The sequence below is a fragment of the Ictidomys tridecemlineatus genome, chromosome 3 (assembly GCF_052094955.1).
Source record: "Ictidomys tridecemlineatus isolate mIctTri1 chromosome 3, mIctTri1.hap1, whole genome shotgun sequence".
NCBI classification, from domain to species: Eukaryota; Metazoa; Chordata; class Mammalia; order Rodentia; family Sciuridae; genus Ictidomys; species Ictidomys tridecemlineatus.
Genome location: NC_135479.1, coordinates 206569236 through 206590154, shown reverse-complemented (window position 1 = coordinate 206590154; position 20919 = coordinate 206569236). Strand labels below are relative to the sequence as shown.

Below are 20919 nucleotides of genomic sequence, written 5' to 3'. Positions count from 1 at the left end.
ACCAGGCATATCTCAGGCCAGTACCCAGGATGTGCATCTTGCCTACTGCATAAAGGTGCCATATCTAAGGGGGTGACACTCACATCCTGGACACCTTAGACAGTATAACAGCAGTCCAATGTCTTGAGAAAAAGGCCACTCTTTTGAAATTGTGCCACTTCCTATATGCTCATGCAGCCTTGGGGGCCCACAATCCTCCCTGTACTCCCCCAATCCTGGGTACCCAGCTGTGTCTCTCCCGGATGCTAGGACTACCCGATGAGGTGGTTTTACAACATTTGATGACGGGGGTAGGGTTCCAAACTATTATGGCACGTTTGAAATCCCCATTTCCTGCATTGGTGTCTTCCTATGTGTAGGACAAGAGGCCACCCTTTCAGCAACTCTGTATCACCCCATCTTTCCAGATGGGCTGGCTAAGACTCTTCTGGGAGGATGGACAAGTTGAGGCATCATCCCAGGCCAGGGAGACTCACAGAGGCCTGGCAGGACACATCTTCACGCTCAGCAACAGATTTTTATCAGGGGTTTATGGAGCACAAGGAACAGCTCAAGAGATTAGCCAGATGGGCGCCATCTTCGGATGCCAGCTCTGAGGGCCAGGAGTGACATGGCTGGCTCTATGACATCAACTAGTTGGTGGCTGAGCTGCAACTCCTCTTCCTACAGCCAGGATTCCCAACTCACGGTCCACATGCCCCCTGCCACCAGCGCCTCTGGGACTTGAGTGCCCTCGCATGAGCAAGCTCTGCCCCTCTGTGGGTGTGACTCAGTCAGCCCCAGTGAGAGGCCGGTTCCTCCCGGGTCAGATGTCCTGGCATTTGCTATCCACGTGCTCCCCTCAAATCAGAAGGTGTCCCAGGATCAGAATCGGGACATAGGCTTCCTCAGCAGGGCCCCCGCCTCCTGCAGTGCCCCCCCACCCGCCACCATCCCCAGTTGCCAGTACCTCTGTGACCAGCTGGAGGTCATTCACGTAGTTCTCCTCTGTGACAATGAGTTCGTGGATGTACCCTTGTCGCTTCCGTTCAGTGGGGGTCAGCATATCCAAGAGATGTAAGTCTGAACACCCTGGAAGACACAACCGTTTGGGACCATTTAGTGGGAATCTGGAGCAACTCACAGGGCTTTGCAATGACGATGCTCTGGGCCTGTGGCTGAGCCCTGTGGCCTCGTTCCAGTCGGGCAGGGCTGGGGGTTGAACTGCACCCTCCTAAGATATGCTGACGCCCTAACCCCTGCCCCAATGAGTGTGACCTTAGTTGGAAAGAGGGTCTTTACCAATGCCATCAAGTGAAGATGGGGACATTCACAATCAGGGTGGACCCTGATCTGTATGGCTGTTGTCCTTATGAGAGGTTAGAGAGACACAGAAGGAAGGCCACCTGACCATAGCCCACAGAGGCAGAGATCCAGTGATGCGTCTGGAAGCCAAGGAATGCCAGGGACTGCCGGAGCCACAAGAGGCCGGAGCAGATGTTCCCTGGAGCCTTCCGAGGGAGCCTGGCCCAGCCCACACCTTGACTCAGACTTCTGGCCTCCAGAGCTGTGAGACCATAAATTCCAGCTGTTTTCAGCCACTGGTTTGTGGTCATTTGTTATGCCACCCCTAGAAAACAAACACTCTTCTTCATCAAAAAACACAAAAATAACCTTAAGAGACCTAGTAACAATTGGCCAACATTTCTATGCCAGGTACTATCCTAACAGCTCTACGCTGATAACTGCCTTTAATGTTCCTGCGTCATTCTAGAATCGCTCCCATTATACAGATGAGGAAACCGAGGTGCAGGGAGGTGGGCTCTCCCTGACTCTCAGCTCAGCAGTGGTGAAGCCAGCCCTGAGACTTTAGGACTAGAGGCTGTACTCTACTCCAGGTGGCACTACTGGCCCCCAGCAGAGGGGGGCCTGTGGCGATACCAAGGTTGGTTTTTGGAGGGTGAGGTGGCTCTGTTGAGCTCCGAATGGATCTGGGGGCCTCATGGATCTGATGTAAGACGTACTCAGATAGAAATGAGAAAACTCTACTGGCCAAGGCCACTGCCCAGTCTTGTAGAAGCTGAGCAGCAAGTCTGCAGACAGGAACAACCTCCAGCAGTGGACTGCTCCGTGCAGGGCCTGTGCTGAGGCCAAGGCTACTGAAGGGCATGAGCTACTCCATGGTCCTGAGGTGGGCCATCCCTGGACTCGGCTCACTTAGCTTATCTGGGGTTGTGTCTGCTTGGAACATTAAAACTGCTTATGGGCAGAGGCTGCCCCTAACCCCAGGTGCACAGCATTGAGGGGCAGGGAAGCTTGGTTTTAGGGAATACCCTGCATGCAGGTCTGGGCCCACCTCTTTCAGGCCAGTAGTCACCCTCTTCTTTTTATTAAAAAGTCTGTATTGATCACAGAGGTCACATGTGTGACCAGAGATTGAGATAGAGTGGGAGGTGTCTTGATGTCGGTGAGGAGTGGCCAGCTGAGTCCCATTCACTTTCATTTCTCATCCTCTCTACTCCCCATAGGGGCGCAGTGGAGCACCACGAGAAAGTCCTTGCCTGAGGCCAGCAGTTCTCAAAGTGTGGCCCAGGGACCAGCAGCATCTGCATCCCTGGGAGCTGGTTAGAGATGCAAATGACCAGGCCCCTGCCTAGTGGACTACCTCAAGGTGGGGCCTGGGAAATCTGATTTAACAAGCTTTCCAGGTCATTGTTTTAAGTACTCCAAAGTTTGAGAAGCCTGCTCTGGTTTACCAAGGGTTCGTGAGAGATTCCAACTCCCCCAACGGGCTTTTCTGGGCTCAGGACCGAGTTAGTCTATATGCCGGAAGCTTCTGCAAAGTGAACAACCCCTCTAAGGCAAACGATACCAGGAACTTCTTGGCAAATGCTCTTGCCTCTGGGGCTGGCTCAGTCCTTGCTTTCTGTTCACTCCCCTGGCCAGTGGCCCTTTGGGGATGCACAGCCTCCCTTGTTGGGCAGGAACATCCCAGGACAGGCAGCAGGAATGAGTCATCATTATGTTAACACCCTCCACACCATTCCATCCCAGACCTCACTCAGAGCCAACTCTGAGATGCCTCTAAACTTGGGCCCTCTCCCTGGCCGCCTGTGTGGCCCACCTCTTCCTGTCTGGGGTTTTGACTGTCTTTTATGAGAACGGTTGCTTTGGTAGCGAACTCTCAGGTAGGAAGCTGGCCTGACTGCTCGTTCTTTCAGTCCAGCCAGCTCTGCCCAGCTGCTGTGTGAGCTCTGGGTTAGAGGAACTTAAGGGAACTCCCTAATTTCTTTCTTGGGGTAGGCACCCAGGAAATACTCCTGAACTGGAGTCAGGGGATGGGGGACATGTACAGTTCTTGCACTCATTTACCCCTCTCCTGTGAATGAGTCAAAGGGCCCAGGACTCAGGGCATTTCTATTCAAGGGTGAAATTCTGCTCAAGAATTTGGGGTGTGCACCTTATGGAAGCAGTTTGCTGGGGAGTTTTCAGGATGGTCCCTCCCCCAGGGATATCAGAATGCTGACACGGAGAAGGAATTCGAGATTTACCTTGCAAACACTGTGAGTGGCACATGCAGCGACACAAACATCAGGCTAGTAGTGGACACTAGCTAGCCTGGTCTCCCAAACATTCCTTTAGATCACAGTTCTCTTAGAGATGGGTGCTATGAGCTCTTAGGTACTACACACGTAACACACATGCACATTTTGAGCACCATTTTATCAGATTCATAGATCTTATGCACTCTTCCCACAGACACTTCCTGATGTGCCACCATGAGTCTGAAACCAGCTGTGTGGGGTGCTGGGATTCAGGGCAGAAGAGAGATGCCTGCCCTCTGGAGCACAGCTCACAACCCTGGAGTGCAGTGGTCCCCAGCTGGAGATGGTACTGCCCCCATCAGGTTGAAGTTGGTACTACCGCCCCTCCACCAGGTTAAGGGCTGAACTGCACCCCCACTCCCCAGGGTGGCCATTGTGTTCCTGTTGTCCTAATGACAACAGGAATTAGGCAGGCTGGAACAGGACAGGAAATTCTGCAATATACGGGACAGGATATCACCCACCCTACATGCTAATAGACTCCATCAGGAAACACTGACATTATTAGAAACTGACAACCAGACCGGGATTGCACCCACAAGGAGGTGTGAGGGACTGGAAGACACACCTAGGAAAACCAAGGACCTGTCGGGCATAAAGACCACTGACTGGCTTTGGATCTCGGTTCTTCTAGGTCTTAAGTTTTACATGGTTCAAGTTCTGAAAAAGCTCAGAGCCAGGGCAACTGCAGGAGGTCCAGAGAAAATTTGGGCCACTAGTCCCAGAATCCTAGTTACCTGGGGCCAATTCAGGATGGACAGGAGGGCTGCACACAGCCTCTGGCCTGGGACAGTTCTGGTTGTCCAATCTACACACCTGCAGGGTCCAAGTTGGAGCTGGTGGAACTGAGAGGTCTTGGGGTGCTGGGTCTGACTGTCTGGAGACAGGGGGATGGCCCTGATGGCTTCTCCAGGACCCAGAGCACAATGAAGGCAAAGATTTTGTGGGGAGATTCTTCTCCACATCACACAGCAAGCAACCATGTTGACTTGGAATGATCTTTTTGACCACTGAACTGACCCCTGTGATGCTGTTTAAAAAATAATTCTTGTTGGTATATGTCAAAATACATTCAGCAGTCATGTAAAACTAAAAAGAACAAATGAAAAATTAAAAAAATTCTGGCTGCTGAATGCCAGACCAAGAGAACCATGAAAGTCTTGAAAAAGGCATTTTGAACTTCAAAATATCTTTCTTTTGAAAATTTAACATTTAGAAAAACAAGAGAGTCAAATTAAAAAAAAAAAAAGTTTTCTTTAGGGGTGGAGGGAAGTGGCCCTTCTCCCCTCTGGGTACCAGGATAAACATGGCTTGCTGGCCACCCCCTTGCCCAGCGAAAAGCAAGAGGATCGAGTATGGCAAAGGATTTTCCACTGAGGTCAAGGAGGGATGAAGGAGTCTCAGCTGAAACCCACTTACAGCTGAAATAATACTGCAAATGACGGTGAGCAGTTAAAAATGTTCCCCATTATAGCCCACATAAAATTCCTAATGCATGTGCCTAGATTTTGTATCATTTTCTTAAACACATTTACAAAATAGAACTGTGATACCTTTGGAAGACTGGAGAAACGTATGGACAAAATCTAATACAAAAAAAGATCACCTTGAAACCCATGTGAATACAATATTAATTATACCCAAAGAGCAACCTAAATCTTTTTACTACAGAAGTAATACACGAACACAAGCACAATGTAGTTTCAAAGTACGCCAAAGCATTTAGGGTAGAAAGTGCCCGTGTCTCCCCTCCTCACCTCTAACCCATCTTTCCCAATAAGGAGCATAATTTTGAAAACCAAATTGGCCCCAGAGCAAGCTGGCCATTGGGCAAAGCAAATAAACAGGCCTGGTTCTTGCTATGAAAGAGCCAAAACATATAATGAGTTGGTCAATAAATATTTATTAAGTTCCTATGAAGTCCAAGAGACACAGAAATAAGAAAGAGACTGTTCTTGTCCTCAGAGAAACTCATGACCTTGGGGAAGGCTTGATAGGAAAATTAAAAATAGCAAGACAGGCCACTGAGTTGTGCTGAGGGAGAGCAGGAACTCAGTGAAGTGGGACACTCTGCTCTGAGAGGGAGGCTCCATGGGGAGGCCCTCCTTGTGCTGGGCTTCCCTAGCGCCGAGGGTGAGGCCATTGTGGTATAGCCCAGGTGGCAGGTGAACACAGAGATCCTATGGGAGTCAAGGGGGCAGCAGGCCAGGGCAATGTCATACAGTCCTGATGCCAGGACAAGATTCTGCAGGGAGCAGGGTGTGGTGGCAGGAGGAGGGATGAAGCCTGCAATCCCAGTAGCTCAGGAGCCTGAGAAGGGAGGATCTCAAGTTCAAGGCCAGCCTCAGCAACTTAGTGAGACCTTGTGTCAAACTAAAAAAACAAAAAAGGGCTGGAGATGTAGCTTGGTGGTGAAGTACCTCGGGGCGCAATCCCCCAGGGTGGACAAAGATTCTGACGGGACCAGGAGAGACAGTGACAGGAAAGCATGGCAAGAGTTTTTTATTCTAAGGGAGAGGATACACGTGGACACAACCATCTCTGGGGACGTCCAGCCTAGGTCCTCTCACTAAATGGCCCTGGGTCAGTATCAGCAGAATGCTTGTTAATTGGGCTCTGGAGCTCCTGTATACACTGCAGGCCATCTGTAGAGTTGACCTGAGTATGGAGATTGGGGGCCCCAGGGTCTTAGTCTCTCCTGCAGGTAAGTGTATGTCCCCCAGGGCTGAACTAGATCCTTCTGGAAAGACTGATCAAATTGAGTGCTCCTCAACATCCTAGACAGAGTGGTGTGTGTGTGGTGGGGGGAAGAGGGGTCATTTAGGAAGAGCAGATGAAACCCACGTGGACACAACCTGAAGAAGGTTCTCTGGTCCAGCACCACTGCCCTCCACCCCACGGCTAATGTCTGAAACTCAGCAGTTTCCTGGAGACGACGCTGTGTGTTCCTGCAGAGAGCCAGCATCTGTGCTGGAACTGGGGTTCAGATGGGTGAGGTGGGCCAGGTCCTAACCCTCTGGGGAACTGCAGTCTACGGGGATCCCAGGCTGACTTCCTTCCCAAAGGGCATGGCGGCACGTTGTGATCAATCCTTGGGACCCAGGGTTGCAGATCCTTAGATTTTTTCACAGGTTCTAGAGAAGCTGATGGGCCCATAGGCCCATGGGGAGAGGTGGGGATGGCACCTCATGGCACCAAAGCCCCCCATGCCTGTGTTCCACTGGGGCTGGGCGTGCCAGTCTGGCCGGTCCTGGAGACCCGTCGCATCCCTGTGCTGGGTCCCTCTGCCGGTGTCTGCTTATCTGAACCCAGAAGCTTAAGAGTTCCAATGTGGCTTCCACATAAACTTTGGGTTACCAGGCAGCTTAGCGGCTGTTGGGAAGTGATGAAATTGAACTCTCAGGGATAAATCATCTCTTCACTTGCCATGAACATGATGTTGGGGGGGAAGAGCACATTATTTATGGCTTTACAACTGGATTCTGGGCTCCCTTCGTGCATTTAGTAACTCATTTTCGGCTCCATTGATGTCACCGCTGAGTTTCTGCTCTCCATGTGCCCTATCCTGCAGGATTTTAGGTACCCTTTGTAGATGCTGTCCGCAAATCCTTTAAGAACACAAGGCAGGTAGGTTAAGGTGTTACGATAGAACATTTTTATTGGAACACCAGGGAGGAGGCCGTGGTTTTGACTGGGAGGTGTGGGAATAATTGCCGAGGAGGAAGAATATGAGCTGGACTTTGCTATGGCTGAATGCATCCCTCCAAGTTCGCGTGTTGGAAGCTTCATCCCCATTGCAGAGGTGTGGAGAGGTGGACCTGCGGAGCGATTGGGTCCCCAGGGCGCTGCCTTCACCGGGGCCATGTCAGGAGTGGGTTTCTGATACAGGACATGTCCGACTCCCTTCTCTCTGTGTGCCCATTTTGTCCTTCCACCCCTCTGCCGTAGGATGACTCGGCAGGCAGGAAGGCCTGCACCAGATGCAGCCCCTGGGGCTGGGATGTCTCAGCCTCCAGCACTGTTGCCACGGGATTTCTTTATGCATCACCCCATCTCAGGTGTTCTGTTGTAGCAGCAGGAAATTGACCAAGCCAGATGTCATCAGGAGAATATCAGGGTGGGTGGGCAGTGGTGATGAACAACTGGATCAAAAGGGCTTCAGAGTGGGGTCCTGCAGCCCTGGGGACAGATGTGAGGAGGGAAGCAGACACAGGGGTGACAGTGAAAAATGAGTTAGTCCCAACTGCCACAGTGAGCTGGCAGTCCAGGCCCCGTGCATAGATACCCACTGAGTCCTCACCCACAATCCTTTGCAGTAGCTACTGTCACCTTTCATGGAGCAGATGAAGAGAACAAGGAACAGAGAAGTTAAAGAAGTTGACAAAGTCTTTTTAATAAACAGGGAGCTGACCCCAGGGCCCACCAGTGTGCTGGGGTGTCGTGACCTGAGGGCCAAACCTTAGGAACCGGCAAGGGGTGATGGGGGGAAAGACAAACAAATGCTAGTAGAGAGAAAGCTGGGACCAGGTGGGACACCATCCTCTGATGGAGGAATAGTGTCCAAGAGCTAGCTCAGCACATTTATTATATAGGTTTTCTCATCAAAAGGCTTTCTGTGAGAAAGTTTCTTCAAAGCAGGCAGGCTTGAAGGGTGAAGCACTGGCAAACAATTACAATTACCTAGTTGAGCTCATAATTCTCTATCTCCGGCAGATGGTGTCTGAACTCAGGGTCCAGACTGATAGGATTCCATGCCTTGCACAGAACCTCCTCCAGCAGGGCATCACCATAGCAACTGGGCAATCTTGTCCTGCACCATGCACTGAAAGTTCCCGGAGCAGCACAGCCACAGCCCAGCGGCAGTCACAGACCATGATCCTCGTCACCACTCCCCACTCTAGGGTTGCCAGGGTTCAGTGCCACAGTCTGTGGATAAAACCACTGATGTCCATCACTTTGTCTGGAGGCTGGAAGTCTGAGATCAAGATGTTAGCAGGCTGGTTTCTCCTAAGCCTCTCACCTTGGCACGCATCTCCTCACCGTGTCTTCTCACACAATCTTGCCTCTGCATGCAAATCCACGGAGTCTCTTTGTGCATCCAGACTCTTTTTACAAGGACACCAGTCGGATTGGACTAGGCCCCACCTAGGCCTCATTTTGACTCATGCCTTTTAAAAGACACTATCTCCAAGTTCAACTATATTCTAAGGCATCTGGGCTCCAACATGTGAATCCTGGGAGCCATCGTTTGGCTTGCCGCAAGTAGCAGTGCAGCTGGGCTATGTTGGGAGGAGCACTGTGGCAACCTGTGTGGGATGGAGGAAGAGGCTGTGGCCCTAGAACTACACATTGCACATTGGAGTCATCCACGGGGCTTTTTACAATCCCAGTTGTACCTAAGACCAATGAAATCTGACTTGCCACCGTGAGACCCAGGTGTCTGTCCTTTGTAAAGCTCCTATCTAGTTCCAGAGGACCACTCACCATGGGGGAGATGGCCTGAAAATCCAGAACCCGGGATGAGGAGGAAGGGAGATTTGGAAACCAGGCCAGGCCAGGTACAGTAAGTATGAGGGCTGCCATAATGCTCGGCAGAATTCAGCCCATGGCAGGCCACTCAAGCAATTGGCCAAAGAGGCTTCATTGATGGCTGTGACCACAGAATGACATCCCTCCACGGCCATCTGCCACCTGGAGCCCAGATCCCTCTGCTCTGCTCCAGGTGCCCCGGCAGCCGCACGTGAGTCCGCCGTGCCACCATCGACCCCCAGCTCTATGTGATGGCTTCAAAGGTCACTCCACTCACTGCCCCCAATGTCCTCAGTCTGTGGGTGGGATTGTGGAATCCAGCAATGTGTGGCAACTTCCTGTATCAGGACTAAAACCTTTGCTTGTGAAGTCTCAGGAAATAGAGCCACAAGAGTTCTTCAAAGGGTGGGCCTGGCAGGGCGCACAGCCACTCTGTCCCCAGGAGCTTCCTGGTGCTCTGAGCTCAGGGCTGTTGGGGCTGGCAGCGACCAGAATGGGTCCAGGCAGATGGGTCTTCTCCAAAAACAATCCTTGGTTGAGAAACCCCAGGACGGCCTCTGGAGGCTGTGCAGACAGACAGTGTACCTTCCCTCCTAAAGGGACTGCCTTCAGAGGTGTCTAAGAATAGTCTGGCCCCTGATCTCTCTCGGCCTTGGCAAACTGACCCGGCTGGAACACAAGAGATGCCCTGAGCCCAAGACTTTTCTTGCTCGGTTGCAGCACCTGTGGAGATGTGCCTGGGTCCCTGGTCCCTGCTTGGGGAAGCTTCCTTTCTAGTGGGGGAGACAGAAAACCAAAAAGCGCATGAACAGGTAGTATGTAGGGTGGATATGAGAATAATGGAACACAATTTATAAGATTAATAAGCTTATTTCCTGCCGGGTGCTGTGTTGCACGCCTGAAATCCCAGCAGCTAGGGAGGCTGAGGCAGGAGGATTGCAAGTTCAAAGCCAACCTCAACAAAAGTGAGATGCTAAGCAACTCAGTGAGACCCTGTCTCTCAATAAAATACAAATAGAGCTGGGGCTGGGGCTCAGTGGTCGAGTGCCGGAGTTCAATCCCCCCCGGTACTCCCTGCTCCCACCCTCTCTAAAAAAGCTCATTTCCTTCTTTCGACAATGGCGCATTCCCCACACACGTTGACTTTGTAATGCTCCCACCCACAGCCTTGCTGGGGAACAGGGGAGGGCAACCCAGGACTGGCCACCACCAACACTTCTTGAGCAGCCTCCCCAGGAGTGAGGTGGCACAGGGAACACGCAAGTGTGCCAGGGAAACCCTGAGGCTGACTTACCATCAACAAGGAGACGGGCCCCACAGTAAGTCGACTACAAGGAAGGGTCCAGCACTGCTGTTAGTGCTGTTCCTGGGGTGGTCTTTTTTGGGTGCTGGGGATTGGTCCCAGGTCCTCGGGTACACCAAGCACGTGCTTTACCACCGAGTCACACCCACAGCTCCTCTGTGGAGATCGCAACGGGGATGTAACAGAGACACGTGCCTTGCCCCCAAGGAGCTCCGTGCAATGAGGGACGAAGGAGAATCTACGTGTTTACCCATCAGCCTCTCCGTCCACTCACTGTTAGGCATCAGGAGTTCAGGAAAGAGCTGAGCCAAGGCAGGGACATGGCAGAGAGAGCAGGAGGACAGAAGAGGTGGGGGGACAGGGTGAGGACCTGCCTGGCCGAGGTGCACCAGAGACTTAAATCTGATGCAGGTGCCCTGGGAGGTGGTGAGAGCTTGTGGAGATGGAGGGGTCCATTGACTCAAGTGCCTATGGGTCACCCCTGACTATATGGGTGACACACAGGATCCCTGAAAGGAAGAGGGGTCTTGGGGAGACTGGGTCACAGAATCGCTAGCTGCCCACCCCTCACTGCCTCCCAACATGAGCCCAGGATGGCACAGTGGGTTCCAACTTGTGACAAAAATGGTCTGTTCCGTGCAGTAGTCTGCAAGGTGGAAGAGCGTTCTCAGGAGGGCTGGTGAGAAACTGCTGGGGACACAAAAGCCTAGACTATTGTGAATGGTCATCCCAGCAACTCAAAAGGTGACAGAACTAGAAAGAACATGGGGCTCCGAGCGGTAACCAGTGCCCCTGGGACTAGCAAAGGCTTTCCCAAGAGGTGACCACTGAGCTGTGCTAGAAACTGAGCAATATAGGAAAAAAAAAAAAAAAGACAGGGGAGGCAAGAGGCCAGAGAAAGGGGAAAATCAGGCAAGGTACTGCAGACCAACTAGAAGATTTGGGGCTTTATACTCCAAGAACTGGACTTCTCCTTGATGTTTTTAAGCAGAAGTTGTATTTTTAAAACAGCTTTGAACATGGCCTGAACATGAAGAGACTGGAAGGTAAGCATGGATGCAGAGAGACCAGACAGAAGATTTGTGCCTTCTTTATGGAGGGGCAGGCATGGCTTGGTGGCCCCAGGACCTTAGCACTTGCTGCTTCTTGGGCTGAGACCGCTCCTTCCCATGATCTTCAAAGGACTCTGTCCAGTTTTGTCCATCATGGGCTGGAATAACTGCTGACCTGTCTGTCAGTGTCTTCCTGCTCTGACAGGTTCCTCAAATGCAGTCTACTTATGTTCTGCTGAGCAAGATCTTCTTGCCAGGTTAAAGTTCTAGATTGCAGGCAAGGGCCATGACTTGCAGGAAGCAGCAGGAGAGGGAGCCCCTCCAGTCTCCAGAACCTCTGATTCAGCAGAAGGGGAGGAAAAAGGCAGGAGAGAACTGGCAGATGAGCTTCTGCCCCTTGGATAGGGGGTGAGGTTTTCTACTGGATTCCAAGTCAGTGGAGGGCTGTTATGGTGGATTCAAACTGTGGGGCCTTCCCTCGGGGCCTCAAAACTCCATGGCAACGCTCCAGAGAGCAAAGAGGCCTCCTTGGTGTTGCCTCCTCTGCCAGAGGCCTGGCATCCAAGCAGAGGCATCCAAGGCCTGGGCCCCGAGAGGCACCTGGGATGCATGCGGCTGAGTGGGGGCAGAATTAGCCTCCTAGTCTTTCACCTGGCTGGGGGCAGCTGCTCTGGGGCGGGTGCTTTGGGGAGACACATACATGTCCCTACCCAAGCTGCAGGACTGACTGCTTAGGAAAAAAACCCAGTAGCTGGCTTGGGGGGGCGGGCGCTGAACGTTCCATTCTTTGCTGGCAAGAGAACACAAGGCCACAGAAGGCTGTGATGAGAAATAAAGGACCCAGTGACTCAAGGCAGTTGTGACAGGTTTATTGTGGAGCGCGGCATGGGCCTGCCAACACAGTCCACAGACGTGACATTTAACAGCCTTGCACATTCCATCCTCCCCTGCTGGCCGCCCTGTCAGCCCTGTGAAACCCAGGCAGCTTAGCCACAGCCACCAACAGTCTGCTGGGGTGACGCTGGTCTAGGGACCAAGCGCATCACCGCGTGTTTTGGGAATGCAGGAAAAATGCTTTTAAAAAAGCTGCTTGTCTCCACGCAGGTGGGTCTTCTGCAGATGGAGGGACTGGGCTGTAATCTGTAGATGAGTGGGGCACGCTTGCAGAGAGCCATCTGAGGGCATTTAGGGAAGCTGACCAATCCCTCTCTGAAATCCCTAATCCACAAAGGCACCCAACCCACCGACTGCCTGGGTTCACTGCAGGCACACAAGCAGGAAGCCACTTTTTTGGATCCTGTGATGCTTACCCCCCAGGTACAAATGCCCTTTCTCCAGGAACGACACCACAAAGCTTGTATCTGTTGGGTGCTTACTCTCTGCCAGGCATTATAAGTCTCTCCTTATATACATGAGGTCACTGAAGCACAAAGAAGTTCAATAACGTGCCCACATCACCCAACTGGTAAGTGGCAGAAATGGGATCTGAACCCCTTCTCTGAACTACCAGCCCGACTGCAGCTATGTTGATACCCCAAACCCCTCCTGCCTGAGCCCCCTTCTTCCTATAGGAAGTTGCTTATAGGAAAATAAAATGTTCCAACATTCTAAAAGACATGGAGCAAATATTAGACTGAACTTTGTAGATAAGCAGCTTGACTCTATATGGCACCGTGGTCTCTGGTGGCAGCCAGGAATGGAAATTTAGAAGCTATAGTTGGCACAGAGCAAGGCCAAGCCTGTCTTTGGAAAACTCTGTCAAGGCCTATATACAGGGTGAGGTGAGCCAGCATGGAGTTTGTGCATTGAAAATGTGCACCAGTGTATGAAATGCTTACCAACGGTTCTGAGCTCCTGCAAATCCCAACAGTATGTGACTCACACTAGGGAAGAGGGACCCATCCCTGTCTTTCTGTGGAGATGAGAGCTCTTTTCAGAACACACTGTCTCCCTAGAGCCTCAGTGTTGCCGCTGTCAACTTTCCCTGAGATTGCAACATCACCAAATAATCCACAGGGCATCTGCCCTTACTCCTTTGCTCCCTTTCCCAGTGGACCCTGGAATGCAACACAGTGGTTCTGTGTGCATGATCGTGGGTGACAGGGACAGAGAAGAGAAGGGACAGAAAGGGGCACTGAGGGGAAACCAGGGGCCTCAGGAGTGCACAGTTCCCTAAATGACACTGGCTGGTCACAATGCTTCCCTTCTTCTGGGTCAGAGTTCAGAGAACTGCATCAAGGGAAGGAATGCTCAGAATAAAAAATATATGATGGGCTGAGTCAAGGGAGGGACACTTCCTCTTTGAGGCTTGCAACATTGCTTGGAAACCACGTGCCAAGAAGATGTGGAAATAGCAGTTGTAAATCTCTGCCAGAATCTTCCAGAGTGGTGTCTGTCTGCTTTCTACTGTACCCTGATCTCACCCCACAACCCACTGTCACCAACCTACAGATGAAGGCATTGAGTTACCTGCACGTCTCTCTCCTCCTCTCTCTTCCTCTCCTCCTCCTCCTTCTTCTCTCTCTCTCTCTCACACACACATACACACACACAGCTGACACCATTAAAACAAAACAGGTAGCTTCTTGGAGTTAGCATGCTTACCAGGGAGTCCCACAGATACAATGTACAGGTTTCTTATAGTTGATGTTCATTTGTTTTTATCAACACCTTTAATTTTTGTGAATGAAGTCATAATTTAAAATTTCTGGGGGAACACAGAGAACAGAGTCTTCTTTGGAGGCTACAGAACCCTTTGACGTGGATTAGCTAACTACACATCAGAAAATATTCTGGAAGTCTTGTTTTTGCATATGTGGGGTATTTTTAAAAAGGGCCAAAAGTTGGGCATGGAGGTACATACCTGCAATCCTAGTGACTCATGAAGCAAGAGGATTGCAAGTTTGAGGTCAGCCTCAGCAACTTAATGTGACCCTATCCCAAAATAAAAAATAAAAAGGGGTGGGGTTGTAGTTCAGGGGTTAAGCAACCTGTACAAAAAAAAGCCCCCCAAAACTCTGGCTGAAGTGAAATATTCACATAAGGTTATCTCAACCTTTAGACCATTTGAGCTTATGTTTGTCTACCCTACCAAATCCAAAATATCAGACATTCTCTATACATTGTTGTGATCACTGACACTCAATATGGTTTTCCTAAAAGCTCTCACACATTTTTGGTACTAAAATAAATAAATAAATAAGATTAAGTATAGTTTTGCAAAAGAAAAAGAAAATCACTCTCAGAAATGATTTTCCATTTGCGAGGGAGCAGGCCTGACTCCTTATCTGGGTGGGACTGCCCAGGCCAAAGCCCAGCTCCTCCGCCTCCTTGCACACGCTGAGCGCCAGACTCCAGAAGCAGCTCCCTCCGGGGTTCTTCCAACAGCGTTCCTTCCAGGAAGCTTGGCTCTAAAGGAAAACAAAAGTGGGGACATCCTGGTGGGCTCTTGGAAGGAGATGTGGTGGGTGTCAGGAATCTGGACACTGGTGACCACTTTCCACAGTCAGTTCATGTGACTGATTCACTCCTCGCACAGGCATTTTCACTAACTGCCACACGCCAGGGCAGGGTGCCGACACACTGTATGGGGTTGAGCCATACGAAATTGCTGTTTGCTTCTCCCAGTTGGATCAAACTGCATTAAATTCGTTTTTCCTTTCCTTTTGCTTATTTATGTGGATGGCCAGCTAAATGTGGTCACGGGGTCCAGGCGGGTTCCCTGGCTTGGCTGCCAGGAATAGAGTGGCGACTCTAGCAGGACGACCCATCGCCCATGGGTAGCTGACTCCAGGGGAGAGAAGCGGTAAGGGATGCCTCTGCAGCTTTGAAACTTACTTTTTGTGTTGGGATTACTTCCATTTCCTTAGCCAGCACCGATTGTCTTTGCTGCCTTGGATTGAAATGGAAAAATGAACTAATTTTAGGAACCCGTGAGCCCAGTTTGGTTGCTTCCTAGTCTTCCCAGCAGTGCACGCCAATGCTCAGCCTTCCTTTCCAGTTGTCCGGGGCTTTTTAGCCAATTTGGCCATCTCTGAAAGCATGCTGGAGTTCTTTCTTGAACGGTTTGCTTGACAGAAATATTTGGTCTTGTCTCTCACTGGGGTTGTTTGGTGCCAATTTATTTGAAAGAGACATTAAGAGATATGGAGAACTAGCATCATGTCTGGGAGAAAGTGAAAAGTGCAAATTCTATCTTGGAACTCCTGAGAGAAGTTTGGATCACAACATGGCCTACTTAATCTAAAAACGCACTCTGATTTTTTTAAAAATAATTTTTTAGTTATAGATGAATACAATACCTTTATTTATTTATTTACTTCTATGTGGTGCTGAGGATTAAACCCAGTGTCTCCCAAATGCTAGGCAAGCGCTCTACACAAACCCAGCCCTAAAAACTACTGATTTAATGCAACTGTACAACTCTTTTATACATTTGTTACCTTGACGATTGGCATAACAAGGTTAATATGTGAAGGCTACAGCAAAGACTTACCCACCCAAGACAGGAAGTTTGGGAGCTAAAACTATTCAGAGCTTTAATTTCAAAGGGTCTGTTTCAATCCCCCACCTTTAGTTCACCCCTTTATCTTGAGGAAATTGGGGTGCATTTTATAAGTAAGACACAGTAATGCTGCCAGGCGTGGTGGTGCATGCCTGGAATCCAAGCTACTCAGGAGGCTGGGGTGGGAGGATTGCAAGTTCAAGGCTAGCATGGACAACTTAGCAAGACCCTGTCTCAAAATAAAAAATTTAAAAAAGGGTTGGGAGTGCAGCTAAGTAGTAGAGTGCCCCAGGGTTCAATTCCCAGTGCCACCAAAAACAAACTAGTAAGCTAAACCACCTAGTTAAAGGGTTTTCCTTAGTGTCACTAAGTTTTTCTCCCGATGGTATCAAATCCATCCCATAATCAGTCCTGCTGGATAACCCAATTGTCATTTGCGATGGAGTCCGGATCTGCCCAAGCCCCTCCCAAAATGGGTCGGACACTACTTTCCACCATACATGTAATTCTGTAGTATTTTATCACTTTATAAAGGATAAATCTTCCTTTTTTGTGGGGTGGGGGTGGAGGGTACCAGGGATTGGACTCAGGGGCACTCAACCACTGAGCCACATCCCTAGCCCTAGTTTGTATTTTATTTAGAGACAGGGTCTCACTGAGTTGCTTAGCGCCTTGCCGTTGCTCTGAACTGGGATCCTCCTGCCTCAACCTTCTGAGCTGCTGGGATTACAGGCACCTGGCAGGATAAAGCCTTTCTTTTGAGCAGCGTCTCCTACACAGAGGAAACGTGGGGCCTGCTGTGTCTGGCCTAGAGGGGAGGGGCAGAGGCCTTTGGAGGGCAACTTCCAAGCGCATAACGAAGGTGATTTCTCTTGGACCCTTTTTTAAAATATGCCACTGGAGCAAACTCCACCCCAAGTTCAGTTGTAAGTACATTCACACACACTGATATGAAATTAAAAGATTTAATGACACTATTTATGCTTAACAGCTCAGAAAACAAAACCTGACACCTTTAAGCTCTCAGGCCAAAGGAGATACCTCACATCCCTTCCCCATTTCAACTAGGAGAATTTAATTAAAATAAAGTTATTCGATTTTAGTTTAATCTAGTACCAAATGCAGACAATACGGGGAACAATCAAAAAATTCTGAAATATATAACCAAGGTCCTGGCACACATTCTATGAGATAAGCTTTTTAAACGATGATTTTTACTCATCTATAGTTACCAAACCAACCCCAGGATTCACCAACAGGCCTACCATTTTAGCCTAAGTAAAATTCACACAGTGGCTAATGAGATAAGACTAAGATTCTCAACCTCAGCACTGGTGCATCTGGGGCCAGGTCATTCTTTATTATGGGGACTGTCCTGCGCACTGCAGGGTATTGAGCAGCATTCCTAGTCTCTACCCATTAGATGCCCGCAGTACCTCTAGTTGAGAACTGTAGGGTCAGAAGGAGAGTCTACAACCAGCACCAATTGAATAAATTGTGAGGCGTAACCTGTGCCAGCTTCACCAACCCAGAATGAAGCCTGGGTCAGAGTGGAGGAGGAACATGGAGTACCACTGAGTCTTACCCACCTTGAACTACACTCCAGCTCCACTCAAGGCTCAAGAAGGAACCCTGGCTTACAAAGGTGAAGAACCCGGGGAGAGATGGGCCTACCGACTTGACTGTGTTCCACAGAGGGTGGGCTGGGCCAGGAGGAGATCCTCTCTACCGGCTCTGGGCCTTTGCATGTCCTGACCCCTCCATCGCAGTCATTTCTCTTCCTACTCCAACTGGCTCACCTTACCCTTCAGATCTCAGCTTCATGTCACTTCCTCCTGGAAAGGTTCTGGTTTCTTTCCCCAGGGCCCACCTGCTCTGGATGGCCCACTGGGTGGCACCTGGCACCCACACTTTTCCAGGTGCAATACTTATCACCTACTGCACATGTCCCCTGTATATGTAAATGAACTCTGCAGGTTTAGTTTTCTGTTTGATACTCCCATGACTCCCCGAGGACAGAGACCCTGCCCTAGCAAATGCCGCACTCTCCCCAGAATCTGTCAAGACACCCGATACATGGAAGATGTCTCCTCCCAAATGTTTGCTGAAATGACAAAAGATATCACTTTTCACTGAAGGGCAAGGGAGGGCCAATAAGTGAGGCTCATGACAATGGAATTAAGCACGTGGTCACCGTGGCCAACAGAGCCATCAATGTATAAGCTCACTTATTTCTGCAAAAGTGACAAGACTAGAGAGTACCAGGCAGAAGCAAATCCCAAACGATGACATGGAAAATGTGCAGGTCTCTGTTTTTAGCCACATAGATTTGGAGTGTTCACCAGTCTCTTATTGTGATACTTCTTTTGGACAAATGTTTTGTATCCTGAACTGAATCACATACCTGCCAATGTGTGGATGACATTTACCAATGACAGCTGACCACTAAACCAGCGTTATAAGGAGCGATCGTTTACATATCGATGGGGAGTACCACAGGGAGAGCGAGGGCCAGTCAACCAGGACCCCTTGAGAAGTGGATCATGTCTGTATTCAGAAGGCACATGCCACAGTTGCCCTGTGGGCAGCAGGCCAACTGCTGACATCTGTTCTGTATAGTGTCCCTCACCATTGCCAGCTTCCAACAGCAAGAACACAGAGACATTTCCGTCTAACTTTTGTATGAAGAATTTAATTATCTATACACGTAACTAATTCAAAAGGTTGTATTACAGTTGTTAAAGCCGCAGGTTTATATATTTATATATTTTACATTCATATCATGAAAATACTGCAGCGCAGGTGGACGAGGAGGAGCTGTCCTCGTCCTCTGCACCGTGCAAGTGGAGGACTCCACACAACCGCCAGCACAGAGCCTCCCGAGATGTGAACACAGAAGGGACAACCTGTTACAGAGTCATTAACAGGACAGCTGGGTTGTGCTTGAGCCCCCCACCCCACCTCTGTGCTGTCAGCAACTGGCATTTTTATTGAGAGCTTTCAATGAGTATTTAAGAGACAAACATGGCTTCAGCTACAGCACGGCTAACACATGAATGACCATGAGCTCCATTTCATATTAATCTGAAGAAATTCCACAGTCTAGTTAAAAAATGTAAACATTGGAAATTAATTGCAGGGAGACTTCTACACATTCTTTCTTGTCAAGAAAATTACTTGTTCAAAATGTGTCATTCCAACAAAAGTAATTGGAATAAAAACTTCATGTAACAGAGACTAGAGGGACTACAGACACTGTGGATCATAACAACCTCAGCGGTGTCATCTACTGATTTATGGTATGAAAACACACAAAATTAAAAACCCCAAACAAGACACCAACTCAACCAGATAAATCTGAGACCAAACAAAAACATAGGTGCTTTCTCATGTGGCTACAAGGTCACTGTGCAAAATAAAATTAATGCAATGTAGTTAGATATCATACAAGAGCGTTTGCCATGGGGAGAACTCATTTCTTATGTACAGGATGGATTACATGCGCAACGAGTACATCTGATACACACGAGCACAAAACACCTTCTGTTTAATTGGGCTCACTCTACACATCTTCAAAACATACACTGAACTCCTCTGTACTGCTACGGTAGGGGGAAAAAAACCCCAAACTACACAATTTAGTTGGTAACACTGGACAAAATGAAAAATACAAGTCTCAGATTTATGGACACTTGGAACAATTTTTAATAGCACATGCAGCATTCCTTGATAGTGGGTCTTTTTGCAAAACCAAAATAGCAAAGAAATGATTGATTGATTGATTTTTATTAAAAGGCTAAAATATATATATATTTAAAAATAATCTTAAAACTATTGAAAGCACCTGTGCAAAGGTGGGGGAAGTCAATTTGAGTAACTAGGAAAGCCACAAAAGGACCCACTACCCTGTGTATTTTTGTAATTTTTGCTTCTGTCTCTGCAAGTAATAACTCAAACATTGCGATCACATGCAACTACGGTAAAATGAGGTAAACTGCTCTGCAGTGAGTTCTTCTACTCAGAAGGCAGTAGGTGATCATGCTGGAAGTCACATGATCAAGGCTGCATCTCCCATCATCCCTCTGGGCAGTGATATGGGATAGTGGGTCTCTTTGAGGACTTTCAAGCCTGAGGGGGGGATGGACAACATATGATTCCTAGAAAAAGGAGGAAAACAACACATAAGCAAAACAAAACAATGAGCAAAATTCAAGCTAGGAAAATGAGTTGGGCATGTCAACAGCATGGTGCCAAATGATTTTAAAAAAATAGGAAAAAGGGGGGAGGGAAGGGAGGGGACATGCTACAGAAGGAATGAAAATTTAAAACAAAAACAAAACAACCCCACGAGATAAAGTTTTGCATTACAGAAGGTCTTCAAAGAGACGGTTGTGAATGCAGCAGTGGTCTAGCTTTAAGTTCTGCAAACCAAGCTCAGCAGAATCAGAGCAATGCTGCATGTTTCATTGGAAGGTACCAGAGAGGAGAGGAACAGAGCCACCAAGGCACTTACATTGCTGGCTTGGGTCCATGTCTGTGGTCAGCTTCACATAGTTGGATGGGAAGAGCCCCACTTGTCCATTGACTTCCCCTTTCCACCAGTCGGGGTCCTCCTTGTTGAGGACGTTGATGATCTGGCCCTTGCTGAAGGCCAGCTCGTCGTCATTCTGCGCAGTGTAATCATACATCCCGATCACCTGGCACACTGCAGAAGACAGGGCTGGGTGAGCAGCTGCACACCCTCGCTGGCACATGTGTGAGGGGCCACTTGTGGCCAGCAGACATTTTCACAGATTGTTTTTGCCCTTTCAAAATAAGGTACTGTGAGCCAGGCGTGGCAGCACACTCCTGAATCCCAGTGGCTCGAGAGGCTGAGACAGGAGGATTGTGAGTTCAAAGCCAGCCTCAACAAAAAGCAAGGGGCTGAACAACTAAGTGAGACCCTGT

The 20919-nt window shown here is 49.3% G+C and overlaps 1 protein-coding gene across 10 annotated transcripts in view; it reads right to left on the bottom strand.

The window, feature by feature from the left end:
• The window catches only part of Itsn1 (intersectin 1), a 219128-nt gene that overhangs the window by 33135 nt on the left and 165074 nt on the right, over positions 1-20919 (bottom strand). For 7 of the 10 annotated variants that reach the window (XR_013437001.1, XM_078044571.1, XM_078044572.1 and 4 more), the window contains 2 exons: positions 20486-20677; positions 950-1071 (listed from right to left, as the gene is read on the bottom strand). Coding sequence is in view for 9 of the 10 variants with exons in the window: in XM_078044571.1 (XP_077900697.1) it covers positions 950-1071; positions 20486-20677 (314 nt within the window). In the remaining variant the exon portion in view is untranslated. Of the gene's footprint in view, positions 1-949; positions 1072-5467; positions 7764-12321; positions 14879-18644; positions 20130-20485; positions 20678-20919 lie in introns of those variants that run through there. The other 3 variants (XM_021725314.3, XM_021725318.3, XM_021725317.2) reach the window with 3 other exon arrangements.